General features: G+C 41.7%; 1 protein-coding gene across 1 annotated transcript; it reads left to right on the top strand.

The window, feature by feature from the left end:
* The first annotated feature begins 2,459 nt into the window (after window positions 1-2,459).
* On the top strand, window positions 2,460-17,433 carry n4bp1 (nedd4 binding protein 1). The gene is made up of 12 exons (XM_034588295.1): window positions 2,460-3,045; window positions 6,711-6,938; window positions 7,223-7,396; window positions 7,743-8,233; window positions 8,891-9,248; window positions 9,591-9,932; window positions 10,204-10,439; window positions 13,077-13,207; window positions 13,497-13,593; window positions 14,712-14,819; window positions 15,621-15,722; window positions 15,827-17,433. Exons 1-12 carry the CDS (start codon window positions 2,734-2,736, stop codon window positions 16,200-16,202), a joined length of 2,955 nt encoding a protein of 984 aa, XP_034444186.1. The 5' UTR covers window positions 2,460-2,733; the 3' UTR covers window positions 16,203-17,433.
* The last annotated feature ends 2,337 nt before the right edge of the window (window positions 17,434-19,770 follow it).

The following is a 19,770-nucleotide window of genomic DNA, read 5'->3' as shown; positions in this document are numbered from 1 at the left end:
ACTGACAGCAGCGTCGACTCTGCCAAAGTGACAGTGAATCTAAGCGGTACAGTACAGAGGTGTAAGTGTGGATATTGCTGTCACCTCTGTCCCTGTCGTTCTCCCTCCGCATGATACAACGCGGTGAACTTTAATAAAGACGATATTCTTTTGATGCATTCGTCTGGACTTCAAATAATGAAAAATATTGATTTGAAACACCTTTAAGTCGATATTACTCTGTCATCAGGGACGGGAACAGGAGGCCATTATGAAGCTTACATCGCCATCTAGTGGATGAGGACAGCAACACTGGCTCTCACAGGCACACTTTATGTATAATAAACATTTATTCTGTTGTTTTTTCTAACTTCATTTGAAGAAAAAGGAAAATATAAAACAAATACACTTAAACATTCTGTGGTGATGATGACCTTGGTGCTAAGAAACGTTCCTGTGCCACAAAGATATGTGTGTGTGTCTGTGTCTGTGTGTCTTTGTGTTACATTCAACCACAAACTGAATATAAAAAGGTGACAACAGATGTTTCTCTGGGCTGTTGTTTTTTTTCACCATCTACTTCTTCCTTCTCTCTCAATCTTATGAACAACACAAAGCTTTTATAATCTTTTATAATCTACTTTTCTGATTCTTTCTGTCTCCCTCTCTTGCTCTTTTTCTTTTACCTTCATTACATCGAGGGCGACATAATGTCTGAAGGTCCAAGAAGAACATGTTACCAAATGGTTGTTTGTTGAGAATGTACAATCCAAACAAAATATAAAAAAATAATAGTTTTATAGTTATTTTTAAAAACAGAATTCAAACAGATGTTCCCAAAAGTAATGTCTGTGGACTTTTTCATGGATTTATTTTAATATACATATGAATTGATTTGTTAGTGATTGAATATGTTCCCGTTATCAACTAAAGCCACTTTATCTTAAAACGGTGGCTCTCTAAAGGGATTATTTGCCAAACGTTCACATTCATAACAGCATAATGAAAGATTATAGTTGAGGTTGAATTGCGAAAACAAAATTATAAAATTTGCATCAAAGTTACTTTATGAAGTAAAACATGTTTTACTTTATGCAAATGAAGGGGAAATTCACTCAGAAACTCTGTAGTGATTCGCCATAAAAATGACAAAAGGAAACGTTGCATAGTTGTAGAACAGGAAATATCTAACTGGACTGGATGACTGTCTGTGCTGCAGGAAATGTTTGTAGTACTCTCTGGCACAGCTCTTTGTTCAGCATTGACAAACACACAAACACACACACACACACACACACACACACACACACAAAGCGACGAAAGAGAAGCAAGTTCTTCACTTCCAGTGAGTCTTCTCCATGACAATTTATATAAGTTTGTTGTAATTGGCAATACGCAAGATAGATAGATCGATAGATAGATAGATATACTTTATTGATCCCAAATTGAGAAATGATTGAGTTACAGCAGCATGTCAAGGGCATTGCATATAGAGCGAAGTGGCAATAACACAGATAGGAAGAATTCAAATAAAATATAGAATGTAACAAACATTAAATGTACTAAAAACTGTACATACTCCCTAAGTAGATTGCACACAATAAAGTACCAGAATACGCAGTAAAGTACTAAAATATAATAGTACAAAGAATAAGCCTATAAACAGATAACAAATAATACAAATAAATTCATTGTATGAAATCTCAATCTACGGTTTGATGTCGTAAGAATGTCGGGGAAAGTCCTGGCTCTTGTCAAACTTGTTTCATGACTCCTTTGCTGATAGCACCACATCAGAAAAACAGTAATAGAGCCAGATGTGCCCTTTTTCAAAAAGATATAGTCTCTATTGGATTCAGTTTGTTAATGACATTTATTGGAAGAAAGTTTGGATGCTTCCTTATAAATAGTTGGTCGTTAATAAGTTTAGGAAATGTTCTTTAAAATGCATGCAGAAAAGGAAAAAAGGACATAAACACAAACTGCTCATTCTGTGTGACGAACATCCAGAAACAGTCTTGCACCTTTTTTGGACTTTGCTCTAACACCAAGAAATTCTAGAAGGGCTCCTGTATGTTTATTATTGATCATATTTTTAAAGAATTTTCATAATTTGGGGGAAATTAGGTATTTGGTTTGGTTAAACCCTTCCCCCCAAAAATAAATGATAAATGCAAAAATATATCAATAATAGACCCTGTTTTATTTTATTTCTGAAAGACCTATGTAAACCTAATTTCCAAATCATCCCAAAAAAAGGCTGTTAAAACTTTTTATTCAATTCTACAAGATATTTATATGATTGATATGTATATTGTTAAACACCCCTGGCCTTAATGTTCCTGTTTGTTATTGTGTACAACCCCATGTAAACTTGTTTCTTATTTTGTTCCTATATTCAAATTAAAATAATAATAATAATCATCATCATAATAATAATAATCATATAAATAATCAGGTGGAGCAGGAAACCTCATCCGAAAAAAAGAACACGCTGATAAACATCTGTGGACTCGCCGTCGTGTTTTGATGACGTCATCGCGGGGACTTTCCGGATACGTCACTCGGGGCTTCCGCGTTACGAAGCTAGCGCTACATCCGCGCTCATGTCGGTAGACGCCGTTAAAACGTCGCCGCGTCGCTCCGCAGTTCACGTTAAACACACCATGAAAACGCCGGAGGCTCCCAGCTTCGCCGGCGGGGCCGAGTACTGAGTCGTCGCGGTCCGGAGCGACGGTCCGACCGAGAGGCGGAATGTCAACAACGCGGCCCCTCCTCGGAATGCGACGAGTCACCGAGCTAGCGTGCGCGGAGCAGCCGGGCGGCAGGCTCCCCGCGGCGGGGAGGCAGCAGCAGCAGGACGGCCCCACCGTGGACGAGTTCACGGTCCCGGAGGAGAAGGAAGAGGAGCTGAAGTGCGCCAAGCCCCGGGTGGAGCAGGTTTTCAAAGTGACGTTCACCATCATCGGGCTGCTGGACCACACGGGACAGCCGCACGGCAGCAAGACCTCCCGGCAGATATGGCTGCAGCTCCGGGGGAACAGGGACGACGCGTCCAAGGCGAAGGTGAAGTTACTCAAAGCTGCTTCTCTCCCTTCACACACGTCGACCGGCGGTGGTTCGATGCCCAGTGTCCATGTTGCCTTGTGTCTGGTGAACAGGTGTATCAGGGTCCTGTGATTGTCTCCAGTCTCCTCTGCTTCATCTCAACACTTCACGTCCTCAGAGACACACTGAGCTCACACAGGGGCTTTAATATGTGTGTTATATATATTTACATGTTGTCTATAAAGGGCAGAAACACACAAGGTGTAACTTTGTACAAGTTGCTGCAGCTCAGAGATACAAACAGCTCATGTGGTTCATGTCACAACATCTGCAGCACAAACACGTTTTCTCACAAAACGTCAGAGCTGAGATACCATGAGCTCAGATATAACTTTTAACATGTGTTTTTATAAATGTAAGTCTGTGTTGTCCTTGTCTACAAAGGCTGACACACACACGAGGTATAAGTTTGTTGCTGTAGCAGTTCATGTGGAAGTTATAACATCTGCAGCACAAACACGTTTTCTCACAAACCACCAAGTGTGGAGCAGATGTTTAATGAAAGCAACAGTAGATGTAACGTTCCCAAACTATTTAAACACATTTTACATCATGGTATAATCACACATGTCCTGACATTTGATTTAGTACCAGTAGATGGACTTTATCAAACTTTATTTACAGTTGATTTAATAATAATAATGACTATAATGATAATTATAAAAAGAAGAAACTGTATTTATTTGGCACATTTAAAAAAAACTGGTTTACAAAGTGCTTCACGGACATAGAAACAGAAAACGCATGCAATTACAAAACAAGTTAAATCAAGAGACAGTTGATAAAAATGAAGCAATAAAAACAACCCTCTGTTTTAAAAGCAATAGAATGAGAACAACAATAAGATAAAGCGGTAAAATAAACAAACATCTAGTTACACAGTTGTGTTTTTATAAGAGCACAGTGAGGTGGTTTGTCTGATAGACAAAGGGAGGTTGTGTGACGGCTGTGAAGGCCTCACCCCCGTCATCTTAGTTTCAAAATGATGTTTAGTTTCATTATTTTGCGGCTGCTGAACATTTGGATGAAGTCACTCGATGTCTCTTGCTGCTGCTTTTAATAGTTGATTAAGGTCAAACTCAGCTCAGTTTGATTCACTCACTTTCATTTTCCCATAACAGGTCTGCGTTGTGGCGTCAGGACTAGACACTAGAATGACAGTCAGTAGAGCGCGTTCTTCTGTCAGGTCCCAACAGTCCCACACTCATAGATATCACTTACCTTTATATTCATAATAGAAGGAAAAAATGTTTTATCCCTTAGAATCTGTTTAGTAGTTTTTTGGTGTAATCTTGCTGACAAACAAACCAACCAACAAGCGACCTCCATGTCGGAGGTAACGAAAATCGCCAAGATGTGAAAAATTCATGTTCAAATTGGCAGAATACTTTTCTTTAGGGCTGTGACTAACTTATCCGTTAATCTGCCGGTTATTTTCTCAATAAATGGATTCATTTTTTAGTCATATCATATCAAAAATAAATAGTTTCTACTGACCCGTTGCCAAAAATATTCAGTTTAATGTATAACAAGAAAAGCTTTAAGCCTCACAACTGAGAAGATGGAACTGGCAAACTTTTCAAATTCTTTATTACAAAAAATACTCAAATTAATATTGGATCATCAAAATAATTGACTCGGATCACACATTCACAGTTGTTACATTACATTACGTTTCATTTAGCTGACGCTTTTATCCAAAGAGACTTACAATAAGTTGTCAGGGCTAATTTTGGATTCACTCTCTAACTTCTGCATGGCGACTGAGTCAGGAATGGAACTACCAACCCCCTCTGGTTAATGGACGACCCGCTTTGACCCGCCACAGCAGATGTAGATTAAAGTGGAGATCCAATCTTTGTTTTTTTTCACTTTCTTTAACTATGTTTTATAATAAAAAATATAATTTAGGTTATCAGACTACTAACCTATATTTCTACTATAAGACCTAAGCAGTCATGACATGTTGGACAGTTTGGCGTTGGCGGAGGTGTTTTTCTTGTCTTTAACTGATGATGATTTGAAACGCAGCTGTCAGTTGCAGTCATCTAAACCCAAGATCTATTTGGAAATCATACATTTTGCTTACCCATGCAAAGCAGCGGTCTATATCTGTTGATTTTTATTTCGATGTGATTTCCCGTACACGAGAATTGGTCACACTTCTGTATCTCGTGACATGAGTCTCACTTTGGTGCGTAAGTCTGCAACCAGCTGTTCCGGGCTCTGCCAGTCAACCGCGAGTGTGATGCCGAGAACGACATTTCACCGTCGGCCTGTGCGACTCATAATGAGGATTCCACACGAGTCAAACGTGACTTTCTGCATAGCCATACCATCCTAAAGATTGGGAAATCACTGCTGTAATCCCCATGAATGGCTTTCCAGTAATCTAGTTTCTTAAGGGTTAAGTAACTGTGACAGAAGGGCTGCACATGATTGAACAGAGTCATAATTGATTCTGCCACAGATTGCTGTTACTTATCAGAGCGTCGACATGTGGATGATATAAAGCTGTTTGACTTACAGAAGAAGAAATACAGTTTTTAGTTTAATTGGCTGAAGTTTGGGTTTTTTATAATCTTCTGCTTTGTAGTGTTTTGTGGCTTTGACTAAACAGAGGGGCAGTTGACTAAAGCTGCTTTCAGACGTGCTCTAGACAAATTTAGCAAATATTCCGGGGAGACTTTATGCCGGAACGCAAATGTCCGAGTCATTAGCGCCGGACATTTTCCGGAACTTTTCCCGCCTGTCCCCTGGTAAAATGTCATGTGCTTGTAACGTTATCAACACACATTTTCCTGCTGTATTCTCACATGGGCTCACTCTGATATTTTCCGTTTTACCAGGGGGCTGCCCGGAAAAGTTGTAGAAAATGTCTGAAGCAACTGACTCGGGACATTTGCGTTCTCACTCACTGCCCCTTTGGAAAATGTCTGGCAGCTTTAATCTGTAACCTCGTATAAAACCTGTCTTTAAACTATTCTCTTTGTGAAAGCTTTTTAAGTTCTTACCGAGAACATTTAACCTCATGAACCACGCCAGACATAATCATACTGTATTATTTATACTTACTGAATGCCACCTTTCTATTTTTACTTCTAGTCATTAAAAACCTGCACGTAAGTACGAGGAGAACTTGACAGCAGATTTGATAATTGCAGGTCCAGACGCACTGGAAACTCCATCTCATTTGTTTCTTTTTGAAAAGCCTCACCCAAGTATCTACTACCTGATTCTCTATCAAGTCTGATATCAGTTCTTTCTTTTTTTACTCCCAATGAGTCATCGCTGAGTCATTTAATATTCTTGGTTCTTTTCTTTTCTACACGTTCACTCTAAAAATATGTGACACATCCACCTGGATCTGATTCATCCAAACTTTGTCACAGTGAGGAGATTCCCTGAATCAATGAATAGTTTAGTTTCAGCACGTCACCTGTCAACGTGTCACGAGTTAAGAAGTCTATTGAATTAGCAGCATTTGAGAAACTACAGTTTCTTCTACTTATACTTGGATTAACTATTACAACCTGCTGTTGTTTTGCTTATTAAACACATCTTCACTGCTTTATTAGTCCGATGATGTAAATTAATTATAGCTTCTTCTTCTCATTGTGCAGGAATATGTGCGAGGACTTTGTGACCCAGAACTGCAGAAAGAGGAGCGGTACCCCGTGGACATGCACTGTATCTTTGCTGGTGCCCGCGGCCTCTTCCTGGACAGGCTCATACGGGACACGAGTGCCGAGGTTCAGGTGCCAGAGCCGGGTCGCCTGCGGCTGGTGGGCCAGGCCGAGCCTGTTGTGATGGCGCAGAGCAGAGTTCAGCAGTTTGTAGCACTATTCCAGGTACGAGCCCTGATAATCAGTCACCTCACACACTTTCACTATTCACCATTTTAACCTAAATGATGGATGGATGGATGGAAATGTTGGGACCTGAGAGCTTAATTGTCAGGAATAGGTTTTTGAAAACATCACCTAGGAAATTGCAATGGGCATTTTCACTTAAAATTTACATTTCATAAATCATTATATATTTAATTGATACAAAATAAGGAAGATTGATTGATAATGGAAATATGCAGCACCGTGTGGCATCACATCTCGTTCTCTGTGTTTGTGTTGTCCAGGAGAAGCGAAGTCTACCTGGTGACAGAGAGCCTGCGGTGAAACGAGCGTTCAAATCCTTCGTTGAGGAACGAGATGATAAATACACGATGGAGCTTCTTCTGCTGCCCAGTGCCCTGAAGGAAGAGTTACTGGGACTGGCTCACAGCCCCACCAGCACAAACACATCCTCACTGGTTAGTGGAGGCGTCTTTAATGTCATTTATTATTATAGTACAGCGTGTGTTCTTTTAGGGGGTCATCCTCACACAGTAGAAGTTTTCCAGATGCATCTAGTGTTGTTTCAGTTTGGAAAATTCTGCCACAATTAAAATTTATTTTAACTTGTAAAAATCAAATGGTTCAATATAAGTGGGTTAAACTTTCATTTTTAGTTTATTCGCGATTTACCATGCCATGAAAACCACGCTGGAAAAACCTATGTACTAAATGCAACATAACCATGGGAAGTGTTGGTGTTTAAGAGCAGCTTTGACTATACTTTCCTATCTGAGGTGATTGGCATTTTCTTTCCTCAACCAGACTCTGCATCTCAGCACGGCGGAGGTCGACCAGGACCGCTCGCAGAGCAACACGCCAGTGACGGAGCTCTCCAACCGCATCTTGGACACTAGCTTTGAAGAGAGAGGGGCCACGGTGGGATCTGTCGGCGGAGCCGGGAAAGCGGGAGGAGGGATAGGTTTAGGTGCCGAGACCGTCCTGCTCAACGGCACTCGGCCCTCACACAAGCGGCGCTCGTCTGAGAGCGAGACTCGGGACACAAAGAGACAATACTCTCTGGAGCGGAGAGACGAGTCGCCAGAGAGAGCGAGAGAGCGACAGAGGGACAGAGAGGGCCGGGGCGCGAGTGGCAGCTGTAGATCCAAAACGCCCTCGGCCTCATCGTCTCTCTCCTCCTCTGCTAAAGCAAACACAGTCGGGCCGATCATGCTGGACTCCAGTGAAGGCATCTCAGACGAGGGAGAGGCGGTCAGCCCGGAAACCAACCTCCGCTGCCTGGTCAATTTCTTCAGGTAAGAGTCAAAACAGTTTCAAGTCTTTGCTGATGATTCTGTTATTAATATGTCAGGTCTATGAGCCTGATGACGTGAATTATGTTGCTTGTTGAATGTTCCATCTTCTCGAATATGAATTTGTGTTCTTGGTCGGACCAACCAAGACTTTTGATTAAGTAATTTAATAAAGTTAAAAAGAGATGAGAATGTTTAACTGTTTTCAGTTTTTTTTACTAACTAAATAATTAATTGTTTTAATTATCAGCAGATGAGTTGCTACGAATAAAGTTCAGTGTAACAGGCAGAATCAACTGCACTGTGTAAAAATAGATCCTAAAGTTCAGCCGAAGCTAATATGAAGCTTCAGACTGGATCAGTCAAAACAAGTACAACATTTCCCTTTGTGTTTCACAGTGTAGTGTTTCCAGGCTGAGCAGCAGCGGTGGCACCTAAACAAACAAGTTTTCTTTAATGGTCGTTCATCCTCGTATCACAATATTTTTTCTCACTGGCCATATTGCAAAAAGTAGTGCAACAAAACACGCACCGTAAATATAACATATAACATAAAACTGAGCAAAAAAGGCTGTAACTATGGAAAATAGTTTTATTTTATCTCGTCACAGTCACTTATCATGCTGCAAATTAAAACATGTTAAAACTAAATGTCTCCAGGACCATGGGTTACCAGCAGGAAGTGGTGGAGCGTATTGTCAAGGAGACAGGACAGACTGAGGATACCTTCCTCGTCCTGGAGAAGATCGTGGAGGAGACCAAGCGGTGTGAGGAGGGCTCAAAAGGAGGCGACAAAGAGAGATGGCCCACCTCCATACGCTCCTCGGACACGGCGTCCTCCTCGTCGTCGTCGTCCTCGTCCTCTACAGCCTCTCGTCTCAGAGACAAGGAGCTCAGCAGAGCGCTGGTTGACCCAGGCAGGTCTAAAGAGAACATTAAGCCCAACCAGCACGGGAGCAGCAGCAATGGGCTGGGCCACCGGAGGCAGTGCAGCGGCAGCGAGACGAGCACTCAGCAGGTATTTCACTTCTTAGAGACCTTGTTAGTTCATTTTTATTTTTTCTCCTTTGATAGAAGAACAAAAACTGAATCAGACCACAGGATTATCTGTTGCGACATGATAAACTTTAAAATGATTCGTCATCACTTGTGAAAGTTGTGTCACCTCATGTCACCTTAACATCTGTCGTAACCCATTTTATCATCCATCTTAACTCTGATCTCTACATCTCATCATTTCCAGTAAACCGCTTCATATCTTATGACTCCTCTAATTGGTTCATCACATGAAACAATGACGTGGTTAATCTATTTCAGTTTTAAATGGTGTTGTGCCTGATTAATGAAAATCTAATTTCAGGCAATCACAATCAAGAGGAGCTCCAGTGCTCAAGGAGGAGCAGGAAACTATGAGGTCATTACCATTGTCGACGACGATGATGTCATCCTCTCGGATACCAAAACAGCAGACGGCAGTATGTCCCGTATGTTCGCGGCACAACTCGACACCCACTCGGGATCCAGAACAGATTATCTGGCTCGGGGAGTGGGCGGCGGGAGTGGCGTCCCTCAGAGGGACTACCTGTCCAGGGGCGGGACTCAGACTTTAGGAGGATTGGTGAAAGTCGAGAGTGTGACGGCGCTGCGCAGCACGCCTCAGTGGCTGGCGGCCACCACCACCTCCCTGGCGTCGACTCCCAGTGTAGGTATTAACCTAAAGTCCCCCCCTCCACTTCAAACAGTGTTTTGTGTATCGTCACTTTAAACATTCCTGTCGTGGAACTAAAAGGTTTGGGCATAATCATGTTTAGATAATTAACTTACAGTAATCTAGTCTGCTTACAGTGTCTTTCAATGCATGAAAACATACCAAAAAATGACCCCTACTGCTTCCTACAACTGTAAACTGTCATAAGCTGAAGTTTTTTGTTAAATTTATTAATTTCCAACTCTTGACCTCTTGTCCTCCTCAGTCGGCTCAGTCCATCAACCGGCCCTCGGCCTTTCCCTATCAGACCATCGGCCACATGGGCTTTCACGGGGGCTTGGCCAAGAGCCCTCCAGCAAACGACCCCCCTGCGCCTCCAGTGACCGGTCTGGGTCGTTTTCATCAGTCGCTGAGGACGCCCTACACCCTGAAGCTGCCGAATGAGCCGGGGCGCCCAGAGCTCAGACACATCATCATCGATGGCAGCAATGTGGCTATGGCGTGAGTCTACTCACACGCACACACACACACACACACACACACACACAGAAACCCTTGCGTTTACTGGAACATGTTAACCCATAAGTTCCTCTCCAGTAATCCCCCATAGTTTCCTCTGAACATTACGAAAATAAAATACCAGGTAAAGGCAGAGTATGACAGTAAAAGTCGTAGCACATTGCTCTGACTCTTGCTCTGCTCTTCTTGAATTTTTTCGTCACTCTCTGCCGATGTGTCATCACAGTTTTCATTCCAGATGACCTTACCTCGAACTCTCACTTTTACCATCACTTCCTTTCATGTTCTATTCCCCTTCCTCTCTCCCCCACTCGGCCTTTACCAGAAGTACGCTGGAGCTGAAAAGCTTTCATCAGTATTACATTTAGTTAGAAATACTAAGTTTGAAAGAAATACTAAGTTTGAAAGGACGTTTTTTTGTCTTTCCACTATCGCCAGTATGTTTGCTTGTTGTGGGAGCTGTTGGGTTTCTCTAGAGTTGTAAGGTCTCAACCTGACTGTGTAAAGAACATCGTGCCATCCGGCGCAGATCCAAATAAAAATCTGGATCTAGTGAATTTAAATGCGCTTTCATAAGAGGACTGTTATGAGCTCCTTTCTAGTTTTAATTTAAAATGGCCGCTGCTGCTTTAAATTATAAGTGATGTTCTCAGTGCAGGTTTGAGAATCAGGATATGATCTTGATCCTGATCTCGACGGAGGTTGTTCGGACACGTAAAGTTGCTCTGAAGAGCTCAGGTTACATCCAGGTTTCCATGGTGATATTACTGGTTGCATAATCTTTGCCCAGTGTGGTGTCATTCATCACTTTCTCTTTCAACTGTTGGAATTTCCCCTTAGTTTACATTGCAGCTCTGACCCCACAGCCGAAAATGTTCTTGCTCTGTCGTCTGTATGTGTGTGTTTGTGTGTTTGTTTGCACATATTCTTGACTGTTGATATAAGTGTGACCTTTCCACCTTGTTGTTTTGTGTCGGTAAAATGAACGTCATGTCACAGACGTTTATTATCAGCTGTCTGCACTGCACACGTACTGGAATGGTCTTTGTAGTTTTCCACAGTGAGTCAGTACTACAGACTGAGTCAGTATCATCGACTGTAGATCGAGATTGAAGATGCGTCTCCTCTTCTAATATGACACAAATCATCTTGGTCCCTGTCCCGTCGGCATCAGACAGTTTCCAGTGACCTATCCCTTTACTGTTGCTAAATATTTTGCGTATCAAGCAGCTACTGTGGCCGTTCTCTGCTTTACCACATGTGAGGCCAGATTGCTGAACAGGATAATCGAAAAGGGAAGTAGCCAGCGCAGAAGTAACTGACAGAAATTCACATGACAAGGAAGAGGAAAGAAAAGTGAACAGAAGCTTCATTCATTTACAAGTTGTTGTTTTTTTTGGGGGGGGGGGAATTCTATTTTTATTATAAATCAAACAAAAATGAAGCAAAGTGATGACAGCTGCGTTTTCTTGCAACTTAAATGCTTCAAACGATGCTTAGAAAAATCAGTATATCAATATATAAAAAAAGTTGCTCTCTGCAGGGTTTTGAGGCTTATTAATGTGGCGCAGATTAATTTAACAAATGCACACAAGGCCTTCAAATGCACTGACAACCCCACCCCCTGTTTGTTTGTTTTTAGTAAGTGTTGTGTTGTGGGTCTGCGGCTCGCTTCCTGCTCCGGTGATGCCGGATGATCTCGGGGAGTTTCTCGTCTCTGTTGTTGGAGATTTTCTGGTTTTGAGGTTTTCTGCTGTAGCTACCATGCTGTTGTATTACAGCCGTCTGACGTGCGCGTACACGCTGTTCACGTCACTATCAACAATCTGGGTCAGGCGACGGTGTGTGTGTGGTTGTTTGGGTGCTGTTTTGTTGTGAGTACTACAGGGCTCCTGTTGCCATGGAGACCATTGAGAGTCAGTTTGAAGTCAGGTGCTGTCCTGCTTATTATATAATAAGTAGACTTGGCTGCATTATTATGATTTCAGAGCTTTATATTTTCCCTTAATTTTCTTTTTTTGTTGTTGCTTTTGCTCATCCTATAATACCCAGAGGTTTTTAATGCATTATAAATATTGACCCTTTTTGTACAATTTTATTTTAGTGTCAGAATTCAGACTGTGAAATGAATGCATTGGTGAAGAGCAGTGGAACAGTCAAGTATTTGTGGTTTGTACAGGACACTTTGTTCAGTCGCACTGTGCAATGTGTTGCATGCGGTTCATTATCTGTTGTGCAATGCTACAGCTGTTGGTGGTTGCGTTGTTTGGGGGGGGGGGGGGGAATCCAAATCCAGTATCAAATCAACTTAAAGGATCAAGTCTAAATCTTTTCAGTCCCTTATCAAGCAGTTTAGCTTTGAAAAACTGCAGTTAACTCAAATTATATGGAGACCGGGAAGGGACATAGAAAGAAAAATGATGGTTGTTGGGGGATTAGAAGCCGGTGATGATGTGTTGATTATTGATTAATATTGACCCTTCTTACAAACCACTTATACCTTAACTTAAATCTATTTTATCCAGTCATGAGACACTCTACTGCTGTCAAGTGTATTTTTCATTTTGTCTGTTTCTTCCTCTGATCCTCGTCTCTGACTGTGTCGCTCCTCTTCTCCAGTCACGGCCTTCATCGGTTCTTCTCCTGTCGAGGCATAGCCCTGGCTGTGGAGACATTTTGGAGGCGGGGCCACAGAGAGATCACGGTATTTGTCCCCCAGTGGCGTCAGAAGAGAGACAGATTCACAACAGGTACGACAACAATGAGCTGCAGGTGTTTGAGCAAAGTGTCTTTCGTTGTTTTGGCTCCAGGGCTGACTTTAGTGTGAAATGAAGAAGATGTTCAACTTTTTATATTTGATCAAAGGCAAACATTGAATCTGACAGTTACATCCAGAGTCCATGTACACAACTAAAACAAACCGCTGGAGTTATTGACATTAATAAGTTACACCCTCTTCGAGCACGCAGAATCCAAACAAACCTTATTGTGTGTGTGTCAGTCTCATGTAACAGGGATTTAACTGTTACGTTATTACAGAGCAACATTTTCTAAACCAACTGGAAGACCTGAGGCTGCTCTCCTTCACGCCGTCCAGAGAGGTCTGTGGTCAGAGGATCTCCTCTCACGACGACAGGTACACACCCACACCCTTAAGAAATATGGCCCTTTTCAAAACACAGTTACACGGTGCTTCATAATAAGCAAGATAGCAAATCAATGGTTAAATTCAAATGAACAAACTGCTCAGATAAAATGATGAAATGGTTTCCAGTGGTGCGAAGAAGGGACTAAAAGATGAAACTGATTCTAACACTGACGGCATACGTTCCTGGATCATTTCCTCTGGTCCCTTTCGCTTTTAACCTCGTCTCTGGATCAGTGAGAAAACCTCTGACGGAGGATCTCAAGCTACTCGAGCGTTCATACAGGATGAAAAAAGATCTAAAACATATTCAGGATCGAGGACATGAAGGGTCTTACGAGGTGCTCAACAAGTTCTTAATATCAACCAGTGACACTAAAACAAAGGTTTTTTTGAGCAAGGCAAATGTTTTCATTAAAGCAGTCATTTTATAGAGACAGTGACCAGCTTAGAACCTTTTCATATCCAGTGATGCAGATACAAGAGATTCAATCATAAACCAGAAGGTAAAAGCCGGGGATTGTTTTGTTCTTTTGGATATTTTGGTTCCATATTCAGCTTGTTTCCTCCGACATGAATACCTCAAACCGTGTCATCTTCTCAATCGTCTAAGTCTACATCCACAGGACTACATTTTATTGTTATAACGCAGCACTGCTGCTACGTTTACACCTGCCACACGACTCCAGTGTTTTTGAGCACCTGAAAATGAGAAGTTTGAAAACGTTGCTGGCCACATTTTGGGTTGAAAAACTCCCGGGCTGATTTGATTTCACACACATCCCCATGAAATACCATTTAAAAATGAAAACGTATCAATATGGATGTTGCCACACTGTATTTACATAAAGACATGAATTAGAACACTAACTAGATTTAAAGGATGTTTGGTTTTTTAAAATGACTGAAATCATGATGTACTTCTGTGGTCAGCAGCTCTATCAGTCCTAGTTTAGGAGCATTTCGTGTGAGGGATTAGTGAAGTACCTGAACCTCATCCTGACTCACAGGCCGCTCCTCTAGCTGGGGATTCACATCTGTGGACTTTGAACAAAGGGAAAATCCTGATTACCTAATGCACACACACACTCACTCTCTCTCTTTGTCAGGTTCCTGCTCCACCTCGCAGAAAAAACAGATGGGATCATTGTTACCAACGACAACCTGAGGGACTTTGTCGACACCTCGGACACCTGGCGGAGGATTATTCAAGAGAGGTGACGGCACGTTACGTGTACACGACTCAATTAGTCATTCACTTACACAGCCCATTACACAACCTGATACTGGGAAGTCCACAGAGACAAGCAATCCAAGCAAAACCCCGTTTGACCACAATGAGGCAGAGATTTTCAGAATTGTACTTTTACAAATGAGAGAGTAGAAACACAATAAAATATTACAAATAAATGAATGAAATTATTGCGTTGACAATAACAGCGACTCACAGACACATAATTTTCACGTCCAGGAATATTCAGATAAGATCATTTGGCTCGTGAAATGACAACATCATCATCGCAATCGTTGTAAATTTAGAATGTGTAGGTTTTTTTAGTCATATAAAGTTTTCTTGGTTTAAGTCATACAGCACACGTCACCAGAGAATGAAGAGACAGAGACTTGACGAGTTTTCTGTGAGACTGTGGCGCCCTCTATTGGTTGTTAAGCAGCTTTTTAGATCCCAGTGTGTGACGTGAGGATTTGTTTCTGCAAAACAAAACTGTAGCTGTTTAAAACACACTGGCTCCTACCAGCAGTTCTGAACAGCACTGAAATGTGGTGAATGGTTAAAATTCCCAATCACTACAAAAACTATGGAGAATAAATAACCAAGATATTGTTTAAATTTCTGTAAATTCTTGAAAGTGACACATGAACTCATCTGCTCGGAGTTTGTGCTGATCGTTCATCGATAGAGAGATGAGAGAAGAAAATAAAGATTTTATACTTTTATACTTATTTTTAAATTCTACTGTTAAATGTACATCTTTTTTAATTGTCCTTGTGATTGACAGGTTGCTTCAGTTCACGTTTGTGGAGGACCACTTCATGATCCCTGACGACCCTCTGGGTAAAAACGGACCTCACCTGGACGTCTTCCTGCGAAAAGAGAACAGGTGTGTGAGGCCGGAGCTCAGAGGAAACCTGTGACCTCTCTTTGTATGATCGTAAACACATGGAAGTGTCATGGTCTTTAACAAACTCATCCTTTTCCTCCCAGGAGAGCTGCAGTCACCCCGCCCCCTCAGAGACCCTCAGACCTGCGGCCGACCAGCCAGCAGCAGCAGCCGGTTTACGTCCAGGCCCTGCACTCCGCTCCTCGACCCCCCGCCTCCATACCCCGGCCTCCTGACTGCCTGATGCCCCACCCCACAGCGCACTGGCCCCACTCCGGTCCCCCTGAATGGCACCCACCACGCCGCTCCCCCTCCCCGTCACCCGCGCCTCCGCCCCAGCGATCCCCGGGGGAGACATCGGAGCTGAAGAGGAAGCTGTACGACATCTTCCCCGACCAGAAGCAGCGGATCGACCGCATCCTCAGCGACAACCCGTACATGAGAGACCTGAACGCCCTGTCTGGGCTGCTGCTGGGATAAATGACTGTGCAGTGAGAATCACACACAACGCAAACACTCACCCGCAAGGACATACGTTCATGTGTCAGCCTAAATATAATTTATTTTGCCATCTTCCAGCCTGGAGGACATTTAAAGTTTTTTTTTTTTTTTTATATATATTATTATTTCACATTAAGATTGATCATCAAACTAGCTGCTACTGGCAAAGAGTATTTTTGGGGATGTTTTCCTTTTTCGCTCTCTCCCTCCACAAGGACAACACTGAACGATCAAAAGTGTTCATTCAACATTGTTGTCAAGCAGAAAAATCCAAATCCAGAGGTTCCATGAATGTGGGACAAACACCAGGAGGAAACGTTTTGGACCAAAAGTGTTGACCTGGTCTCGTGGGTCAGCGGCTGCAGCTCGTGATCAGCTTCTTTCTCCAACACCTCATTAAACCATCAGACTTTCGACACCTCTCACACTCTCAGAGCTTTATCTCCATCAGATTATCGACACTGGCAGGTTTTTGCATGTTTTCAGCACACGACGTCCGCTCACACTGTCGGGCAGCAGCAGGGTATTGAACTTGACGTGAGTTAACCATGTCAGAAGTTCAAGGGTTCAACACAAGGGAAATGTTTAAAAGTGCCGCGCTTAAAACTTAATCTCCTCGACGGCGCCTTTACTGGTTCAGTTCAACGAGGACGGCGGTGGTGTCCTTCATCAGAGAAACATGTCGGGATGATGAGATCATTAGCTTCACCTACAAATGATCATTTGTGTAATTATTGGACAGAAATGACACAGAAGCAACTTTGATTACAAAAGCAGAATAATTACATATAATCTAACTAAAGAAACGCACTTAGGCTTGTTATGGGCCATTATTTTGAGGCTGTATAGATGGGTAGTAACAGCAACCTGTATTTTTTTATATAGATTATTATTATTATTTCAGAAATGGCTCACTTATTGTACATATCCAGGCCGAGGTCGTCTCGTTTATTGAATCACTGCCCATCTCTACGCCCTCCGAATGTTTCCTGTATTTTCGGACCTGGCTCAATCTAATAAGCTTTTATTATCTCCTCCCTCCACAGTCAGTGTGACACAAACTTTTTTAAGAGACCGTTTCTTCTTCTCAGTGAGGATTTTGCTTTTTAAATTGTTCCCTCGCTTATAGGTGACATTTTTTCGGCCGGACATTTGTCATTTAGAGAAACCTTCTCAATGTTCAATTGAAATGTTCGATAAATTTGAGAATCAGCTCGATGAGAAAAGCCCCTGAGCTCATGTTCTCCTTCACGAGAGTCGTATTCTCTCGTTAAACCTGACGTTTGAAGCCGAACTCAGGCGCTGAACCAGCAGTTGCTGCTCAGATAAACTGTTTCTGAACATCGCTTCAACAGGAATTTGAGTTCAAGTTCAATTACAGAATGAGTTGTTCAGGTTTGAGTCGCCATCCAACAGTGTTTCCAGGAGGATGCAGTTACTAGTTCTTCATCAGCGTTTTGTTCCGAGATACTTTGCAAGTTATTGGTCTTTACTCACACGTGCTTCTGACCTTGGATGGAAACAAACACTACAAGAGTTTAGGATTTAATCTTTTTGTTGATTGAATGAAATGGCCCCTTTTTTTTTTTAAATTTCGGTTTCTCACCCCCAAAATCCAGCAAACACCCCATTTTTATTTTAACTTGCATTTGTAATTAGTGTTAATAGCTGAATTCAAACCACTGAAGGTGAATAACGATGTAGTGAGTTTAACACTGTGCCACTGACGAATCTTCAGAAAGCTTGTAGTGTTTTTCTACCCTCACACACCCAGAGAACGTGGGGCTGCGGCATCTGAGTTTTGTATAATACAAACACTTTATCTCCTTGTAAGAAAAGAATCTGCACAAAAATCTTCACAAGGTGTCAAACGGTTCTGTTCATACTTGCTTTGTTGTTGTTGTTGTTGTGAGGAATCACTGAAGGACTTTTATTATTATATTTCTTAGGTGTATATTCATTTCTTCTTTTTCTTTTTTGTAAATACAAGCATTTTTTGGCTGCAGTGCACATATAGTTTTATGTATGTGGAAAACAAAACTGAATAAAACGCAGCAGTTCCCATAAACTCATGTTTGCATGGTTGGACAGTGTTGACTGTTTATCCTCCTGTTCTGTCACCTACAGCGTTTCACCTATTGTTTTCTCTGAATCAGTTTTTGTGGGGCAACGTTACTGTGATGGCCAAAAATTTTGTATAAAGTATTAAAAACGAACACTTCAAACATTTTGGGAATCGTGCCTTTTTGCTTTTATTGTGTATCAGAGGAAATCGGACAACTCGATGTTAGCAAGTTAGCTTAGCTGCTTAGTTTAGCTTCAGGAGGTTGCTAGTCATTGGTCAAGAAAGAGTCCAGCACAGAAACAGATGGACGACGACGCAGTGTTTTCATATGATTACTTTATTGTGAGTTTTGATTCCATGTGGGCGCCAGGATGCAGCTGATAGAAACTTAGCTCCCTGGCTCTGACTCTGCATGTTCGTGTCAGTGAACTCACACTTTCACTTCTGCCAGTTACTCACTAGAGGTCAGTGCACGTTAAGCTGGAGCCGGTAGAGGAATAAGGTTTTATTGATTCATTCTGATTTCAACTGCACCTTCACATCGACACGTATCTGAGACGTCACATGTTCAACAAGTCAGACCAGTGCATGAAAAAGCCAGATTGTAGAATAATTTAACAAAATGTAATGTTGCTTTAATCCTGTTTCCACAGCCATAACCATGTGTTTACCATCGTTACCGAGGCAACAAAAGTCCTTTAACCATTTGTACATAATTTGTTTTTCTTGCTACCTCTGCCATAACAATATAACCTTGATTGCATGTTTTTTATTTTATTCACTACTTATTATGGTTCCCGTGACGATTCAGGTCCAGGACACGTGTCACCGCTACATTCCTGTGGCTTGTATTCTTGTAACCATGACAACGAAAGTCTGGTACAACCGCCGTCAGTTCTGCCCACATGACCTACATGGTGGTTTAGGTTGGAGCTGACTGAATAGAACATTTATATTAACTCAACAAGGGGATATTAAATAGTTCCTCTACTTTTCTTAATGACTTCTTTTTCTGTGATTGACGTGTCCCTGACTTTACTGTAAAGTTTGCTGCACCTGTTCAACTCAGATTAACTTTGACCTTTTCAGAGTTTGGAGCCTTAATAGAAAATCTGAAAATATCTGTTTGGTGTGACGGACCTTTGACTATTTGGCATTACTTTTTTATTATTCACCATAATGTCAAAAGGTAACACATGGAAGAACATGATATACTTACACCGCTCTCTCTCTCTATATATATATATATATATATATATATATATACGCACCCACAGACAGGATTGAGGAATTGAGGTGATATATACACACATATACAGACATTCACACACACATACAAACATACACACAAAAACGAAAACCAAACAAGACAAGTAGAAAAGAACAAGATAAAAATATCTAATAATAAAATAAATACATTGATTAAAAAAAGAAAACTAAAACTACTTATACATAATATCGATGAAAAATAATTAATTTGCT

Source organism: Hippoglossus hippoglossus, chromosome 6, assembly GCF_009819705.1.
Source record: "Hippoglossus hippoglossus isolate fHipHip1 chromosome 6, fHipHip1.pri, whole genome shotgun sequence".
Classification (NCBI taxonomy): domain Eukaryota; kingdom Metazoa; phylum Chordata; class Actinopteri; order Pleuronectiformes; family Pleuronectidae; genus Hippoglossus; species Hippoglossus hippoglossus.
This window is presented reverse-complemented; position numbering and strand designations above follow the sequence as displayed.